Below are 7500 nucleotides of genomic sequence, written 5' to 3'. Positions count from 1 at the left end.
AGGTAAACACAGGTGAACACAGATAAACACAGGTGAACACAGATAAACACAGGTAAACACAGATAAATACAGGTAAACACAGATAAACACAGGTAAACACAGATAAACAGGTAAACACAGATAAACACAGGTAAACACAGATAAACACAGGTGAACACAGATAAACACAGGTAAACGCAGATAAACACAGGTAAACACAGATAAACACAGGTAAACGCAGATAAACACAGGTAAACACAGATAAACACAGGTAAACACAGGTAAACACAGATAAACACAGGTAAACACTGGTAAACACAGATAAACACAGGTAAACACAGATAAACACAGGTAAACACAGATAAACACGGGTAAACGCAGATAAACACAGGTAAACACAGATAAACACAGGTAAACGCAAATAAACACAGGTAAATGCAGATAAACACAGATAAACACAGGTAAACACAGATAAACACAGGTAAACACAGATAAACACAGGTAAACGCAGATAAACACAGGTAAACGCAGATAAACACAGGTAAACGCAGATAAACACAGGTAAACACAGTTAAACACAGGTAAACACAGATAAACACAGGTGAACACAGATAAACACAGGTAAACACAGATAAACACAGGTGAACACAGGTAAACACAGATAAACACAGGTAAATGCAGATAAACACAGATAAACACAGTTAAACACAGGTAAACACAGATAATCACAGGTGAACACAGATAAACACAGGTGAACACAGGTAAACACAGGTAAACACAGGTAAACACAGATAAACACAGGTAAACACAGATAAACACAGGTAAACACAGATAAACACAGGTAAACACAGGTAAACACAGATAAACACAGGTAAACGCAGATAAACACAGGTAAACACAGATAAACACAGGTAAACACAGATAAACACAGGTGAACACAGATAAACACAGGTAAACACAGGTAAACACAGATAAACACAGGTAAACACAGATAAACACAGATAAACACAGGTAAACAGGTAAACGCAAGTAAACACAGATAAACACAGGTAAACTGAGGTAAACACAGGTATGTATCGCTGTGTTGTAGAGGTATTTCTGTAGTTACGCTGCTGAACAGCACTTGGCAGTCTGAGGTAGAGCTTCAGCAACCCAACTGAAGAGCTGACACCTCGTGTGGAAACCCTCGTCACCGAGCAGGAGCAGGAGCAGGAGCAGAAGCAAGAGCAGGAGCAGGAGCAGGAGCAGGAGCAAGAGCAGGATCAGGAGCAGGATCAGGATCAGGATCAGGAACAGGAGCAGGAGCAGAAGCAGGAGCAGAAGCAGTCGCTGTACTGCAGTGGTGTTGCAGGAATACTGCAATATGCCTAAATCACGCCCTTATTTCCTGAACAATAAACTACAGCTAGCAAAATTCATGAGGATCAGATCCGGCCCACACCAGACACTTACAACCGGCCCACACAGCGCATGGGATGATGGCTCTACAGCGGTCCACTCCTGTTTGCCAGATCTGGGCCACAGTTAAGCCAAAACAAAACCACACATCAGCCAGAACTCAACCAAATAACCCAGAACTGACCCTATTCTGGCCAACATCTTACACTTGCTGCTATGGCAACAAAAACTAAAGTACAAAACTCCCAGCATGCATTGCAGCATGACTACATGCTATAGCGCTCTGCTGCTGCAGTGTTCATCATCTGCTGGTGATGTTCATGTTGTTAATGGTCTGCGTTGTTGAGGATCATACGCTGGTTATTGATGTCTCTGTGAGCAGAAGCTGAGCCGGAGAACTGTTTGAGCTTATAACTCTTCATGATGGTGTGGCATGTACAGGATGATATAACGCCGCTGCTGCTGCTGATGATGATGATGGAGTAAACACTGCTGCACATCAGTGAAGTGGGTTATTTCCTCACAGGTGGTGTCTCACTGCAGTTTATTGTGTTTTGTTTTGCTTGTCTTGTTTGCTGTAATCAATAAACTCTTCAAGCAAAGATCTTCAGTTACGAAAATAACCCAAATATACATTATATCAGGGATCCGGGCCCTGAGCCCAACTACAGCTAACTCTTTTCTGCATGGAACCTTTAGTCTATGTGGCCCACACATGTTTTAGGATAACTGGGCCACGTCTTCTCTGGGCCAGTACAGGCTGACGGCTGCAATAGCCAGTTTAAATGACCAGCCCACATTTGTCCTCCATCATTTGGGCCACATCAGGCTCACACTCAGATTACATTCTGCCTTAAGTGCCAAATCTTTGCCTTAAATGGCCCAAATATGAATTTGAATCTTTGCTCCCCTTTCCATTGTGCAGGTGGGCCACTTCAGGCTCACAGTCATGATGTCTGGGCTGAAGGAAGAGCACCGGTGCCGCACAGCTGCCTACAGCGGCCCACACTCACATGCTGTCTGCACTTCCAGAAGAGAACTACAACTGCAGTGATGCCTTCATAAGGGTTCTGTTCCCTCTGAGTGTGTGAAGCGCTGCTGTGACGACACATGCTGTGTGTGTGTGTGTGTGTGTGTGTGTGTGTGTGTGTGTTATTTCTGGGATCTACGCAGGTTTTTCTTCTTTATAGGTGTGTCTGTTTCCTGTTGCAGATCAGTTTCTGCTTCAGTGTGTGTGTGTGGAAACTCAAACCCTTGTCAGAACACACACACACACACACACACACAACACACACACACACAAACCCAAACCAAAAAACTTTATTAAAGATGGAGTTTCATACAGATTTACAGAATATGAGGGGAGAAACCCGAAACCCATACAGAGAAATAATGGAGCTCAATCAGCTCAACCCTTCACCACACACACACACACACACAAACACACACACACACAAACACACACACACTTATATCATCATCTACACGTGTATATAATCATCATCATCATCATCATCATCATCTACACAGCAGTGGTCCTCCTCAATTCAGAGCAGAGGTTCTGATTGGACACTCATCAGAGCGCTGGTCAGCATGTCGAGCTCAGCAGCTCAGTCATCATCAGGTGAAAGTCCCAGAGCAACAGGTGGAGACACGCCCGGAGCGCTCCAGCGGGACCATCCGGTTCAACAGGTTTACACTCACTGATACACATCTCAGGAGAAGATTAACCACACACACACACACACACACACACACACACACACACACACACACACACACACACACACACACACAGATAATCATCATTACAGTATGAGTATAGTTTTCAGGCCTTTACACACAGGAGTAGCACACGGATCTGCTGCTGGACTGGGTCAGAGTCGGGACTCTCCTCAGTCCGGCAGAGTGTGTGTGTGTGCTGCTCATCTTCCGGTTCCTCTTCTACACAGTAGAGAACTTTAATCTGTTTCATGGAAACAACCGACATCTGCAGAGCAAATGAGTAGAGCGACGGCTGCCTGACTGACAGCGGGTGTGGAGGAGCTCAGGGGCGCAGCGGGGCCGATTTACCCTTCAGGACACGCCGCACCTGCACACACACACACACACACACACACACACACACACACACACACACACACACACACACACACACACACACAGCAGTGTCAGCTGATGGTGTGCTGTGATTGGTCAATGCAGTGGTTGTGGTTCTGACCTGGTCTCCCAGCGGGCCCTCGTTCACCAGTTGTGCGGGCTGCTCGTTCTCCAGGTTGCGGGCGCTGGGGTCGGCTCCTCTCCGCAGCAGCAGCCGCACCGCCTCCAGCTGCGCATCCCGACCCTGCAGCGCGCTCGCCATGTGGAGCGCCGTGTTCCCGCTGAACGCCTGACGGACACAAGATCACCATCAGCACAGCACCACAGCAGCACATGAGGACAGCTCACTAACACGCCACTGACCCGAGTGTTGATGACGCTGCAGCAGTCCGGCTGATCCAGGAACAGGCGCAGCAGCTCCACATTCACCTGCTCAGCTGCCATATGCAGAGCCGTGCGGCCGCTCTTACAGTCCTGAGAACAGCAGAGAGAGAGAGAGCGCCATACAGGACACTGAACTGCAGAGAGTGTGTGTGTGAGTGTGTGTGTGTGTGTGTGTGTGTGTGCTCACCTGTGTGCCCAGCGCTGCCCCCATCTGCAGCAGTGTGGCGATACACTCCGCCAGCTTCTTCCTCTTCTGCAGCAGCGTCACATCCTGTGTCACATGACCACTTAGTTCCTGCAGCACTGCATTATGGGCCAGCACTGCAGTGTGCAGCGGAGTCAGTCCTGCAGCACACAGAGGGTTACACAGACTCAAACACACACACACACACACACACACACACACTCTACTGTAGAAACTGACCCTCATAGTTGACCATCTCCAGGCTGAGGCTCCGGCCGCTCTGCTGCACACACCGCTGGATGGCCTGAGGAGACACACACACACACACACACACACACACACACACACACACACACACACACACACACACGTGTTTGTTTTTGTGAAAAGTGGGGACATTAAAGTTAATTCGTTGTATCCTGTTCAAGTCGTGTACTGTTCTGCCCTCACCTCATATTTCACCTGCTTTCTGTAATACCTGAGTCATACACACGTCATTATACAGATTTGTGTCCTGATATGTCACAAAAACACGTACACACACGCACACACACACAGAATACCCACTTGCACCACACACTTTTACTACACACCTCACTTACGCAAACACACCTTAATCACACAACACACCTACGCAGCCCCCCCCAGAGCAGCAGATGAGCAGGGTGTGTTCCAGCGTGTCTGGATCTGCTCATAAAGCAGCCTGTGTGTGTGTGTGTGTGTGTGTTACTGTGTGTGTGTGTGTTTTCGGGGATTTTCTGAGTGCGTTGCGTGACTGTGTTTGAGGAAATTCAGATGAGCTATGAGGAAGTTAGCGTCGGACTGTTAAAAACACACACACACACACACACACACACACACACACACACACACACGAGTGAATGATTGACAGCTGATGAATGATAACTACAGAAGGAAAAGCAGAGAGCCAACCGGAATGCGGAGATCTGCATACTCTGAACACCAGAGACAGACACACACACACACACACACACACACACACACACACAAACTGCATTAGTCAAGGTTCCATTCACCAACGTCCGCATGTTTATGCAAATGAGCTGGGTTACTCGTTAGCGCACAATGATCTGATGTGAGTGTATGTGTGAGTGTGTGTGTGTGAGTGTATGTGTGTGTGTGTGTGTGTGTGTGTGAGTGTGTGTGTGAGTGTGTGTGAGTGTGTGTGTCTAAAGCAGAGTGTATTTCAGATGCCCATACAGGCCTTCAGCTTCTGGACTATTGGACACAGCTGAGCAAACACAGACCTGATGATGTCATGAACTAGCCTCTCTCTCTCACACACACACACACACACACACACACACACACACACACACACACACACACAATATGTAAAACACACAGTAAATGAGCTAATATTGGTCTCTGAATGTGTCTTTATAGGGGCACGGTGGCTCAGTGGTGTCGCACTGTGGTCGCTGGTTTGAGTCTCGGCTGGGTCAGTTGGTGTTTCTGTGTGGAGTTTGCATGTTCTCCCCGTGTTGGTGTGGGTTTCCTCCGGGTGCTCCGGTTTCCCCCGCAGTCCAAACACATGCGCTATAGGGGAACTGATCAACTACACTGGCCGTAGTGTATGAGTGTGTGTGTGTGTATGGGTGTTTCCCAGTACTGGATTGAGGTTAGAAGGGCATCCGCTGTGTAAAACATATCCTGGAATAGTTGGCGGTTCATTCCGCTGTGGCGACCTCTGATGAATAAAGGGACTAAGGCAATGAATGTATCTTTGTGTGTGTGTGTGTGTGTGTGTATGTGTGTGTGAGTGTGTGTGTGTGTGTGTGGTACCTGCAGTGTGGCGCTGTGGCCCTTCTCAGCACACACGTGCAGCGGCGAGCGGCCCCAGCGGTCGAGTGTGTTCGGGTCGGCTCCGAGACTCAGCAGATCCTGAGCGATGAGGTGCTGATCGGCGGCCACACACACCTGCAGCGCACTCTGAGGAGACACCAGTGTGTGTGTGAGAGAGTGTGTGAGGGAGAACATGTCTGTCTGTGTGTGTGAGAGACAGTGTGTGTGTGTGTGTGTGTGTGTGCAGCTCGCAGCGCTGGTATTATGGGATGTACCTGCTGGTTGTGCTCCTTCAGGTCCAGGACCCCCAGCTCCGCCATTCTGCTGGCGAGGACGAAGGCGAGCGCTCTGCGGCCCTGCGCCACGGCGATGTGGAGGAACCTGACCATAACCAATCAATAATCAATATCACAGACTACACCCGCTCGTCTGTGTGTGTGTGTGTGTGTGTGTGTGTGTGTGTGTGTGTACTGACGTGTCTCCGTCCTCATCTCGGCTCATCAGCTCCGCAGGGCTCAACGCAGACAGTTTCTCATCCTCCTGCTGGATCTGCCATTGGAAGAAGGAAACTGGCGGCGCGGCGGGGAGTGTGTTCTGCACAGCGGGGAGTGTGTTCTGCATGTAAAGCGGTGGCGCGTCTGCACACACACTCTCCATCACTGAGCCCACGGAGAGAGGCGGAGCCAGAAAAACCCCGAGATCCTCCAGCAGATCACAGTCACTGGACACACACTCCATCTGTACACACACACACACAAACACACACACACACACACACACACACACACACACACACACACACACCGTGTTATTGTTATCTGAGCGGGTTAATCATTACTCAGTGTGTGCAGACTGAAGCAGACTCAGTAATTCAGTAACTGTACCGGTGTGTACCCGTCAGTGGCTCGCGCGCGCTTCACAGCAGAGAAACACACACTCTCTGCTGTCCTCTTCCTGCTCTGCAGCACTGCAAACACACACACAGACACACACAGACAACACCTCAGTCATTTAGGACAAACTACTTCCTGGGCTGCTAACAGGCGGTCGGCTCTGTTACCTGCGCACTCGTCATCGGTGGCGAACTGCTGCTGCTGCACCTGAGAGCAGTGATCAGTCAGAGTGTGTCATAAACATGTCATAAACACATCTGTGTGTGCAGGTGTGTATCTGTGTGTGCAGGTGTGTATCTGTGTGTGCAGGTGTGTACCTGTGTGTGTAGGTGTTTTCTGCGCATGATCAGTTCCTTCACCGTGTTCTTGACGCGCACACCCTGATAGCGGCTCCTGCGTGTGCCCTCCGCCTCCACTGCGCACAAACACACACACACACACCTGTTACTGAGCAGCCAATAATACACCACCACACCTGCTGTACCTGGTCAAACTACACATCACACACACACTACAGGCAGTCTAACATGTTTGGCTCTCACTATCGACCATTTCAGCATGGTGACGTCATCAGCGCATGCGCGTTTCCTGCTTGTTTTCTGTACTTCAGTCAGCAATAAGAGGAAACTCAGTCAAAACTTGATGTTAAAGCAGCTCTCATCATAACATTATTGATCAATATGTGGCTCTTTTTAGATTCTCGGAAGCTCTAGAAATTACAGATGTCAAGTCAGAGCTACACTGGGACTGTTGTTG

At 48.9% G+C, this 7500-nt stretch overlaps 1 protein-coding gene and 1 pseudogene across 1 annotated transcript in view; one reads left to right on the top strand and one right to left on the bottom strand.

Moving 5' to 3' along the window:
• LOC147846619 (uncharacterized) overlaps positions 1–984 on the top strand; it is a 1847-nt pseudogene extending 863 nt beyond the window's left edge.
• A 1697-nt stretch (positions 985–2681) lies between these two features.
• Positions 2682–7500, bottom strand: part of nfkbiz (nuclear factor of kappa light polypeptide gene enhancer in B-cells inhibitor, zeta) — a 5246-nt gene continuing 427 nt past the window's right edge. Inside the window, exons 2-12 of the mRNA XM_087236561.1 lie at positions 7062–7159; positions 6912–6951; positions 6736–6818; positions 6327–6589; positions 6127–6232; positions 5852–5998; positions 4286–4349; positions 4049–4206; positions 3841–3951; positions 3599–3766; positions 2682–3469 (exon numbers count right to left, since the gene is read on the bottom strand). Coding sequence (XP_087092687.1) covers positions 3425–3469; positions 3599–3766; positions 3841–3951; positions 4049–4206; positions 4286–4349; positions 5852–5998; positions 6127–6232; positions 6327–6589; positions 6736–6818; positions 6912–6951; positions 7062–7159 — 1283 coding nt within the window. The 3' untranslated portion in view covers positions 2682–3424. The remainder of the gene's footprint in view (positions 3470–3598; positions 3767–3840; positions 3952–4048; positions 4207–4285; positions 4350–5851; positions 5999–6126; positions 6233–6326; positions 6590–6735; positions 6819–6911; positions 6952–7061; positions 7160–7500) is intronic.

The sequence above is a fragment of the Danio rerio genome, chromosome 1 (genome assembly GCF_052040795.2).
Source record: "Danio rerio strain M-AB ecotype USA chromosome 1, GRCz13ab, whole genome shotgun sequence".
Taxonomy (NCBI): domain Eukaryota; kingdom Metazoa; phylum Chordata; class Actinopteri; order Cypriniformes; family Danionidae; genus Danio; species Danio rerio.
This window is presented reverse-complemented; position numbering and strand designations above follow the sequence as displayed.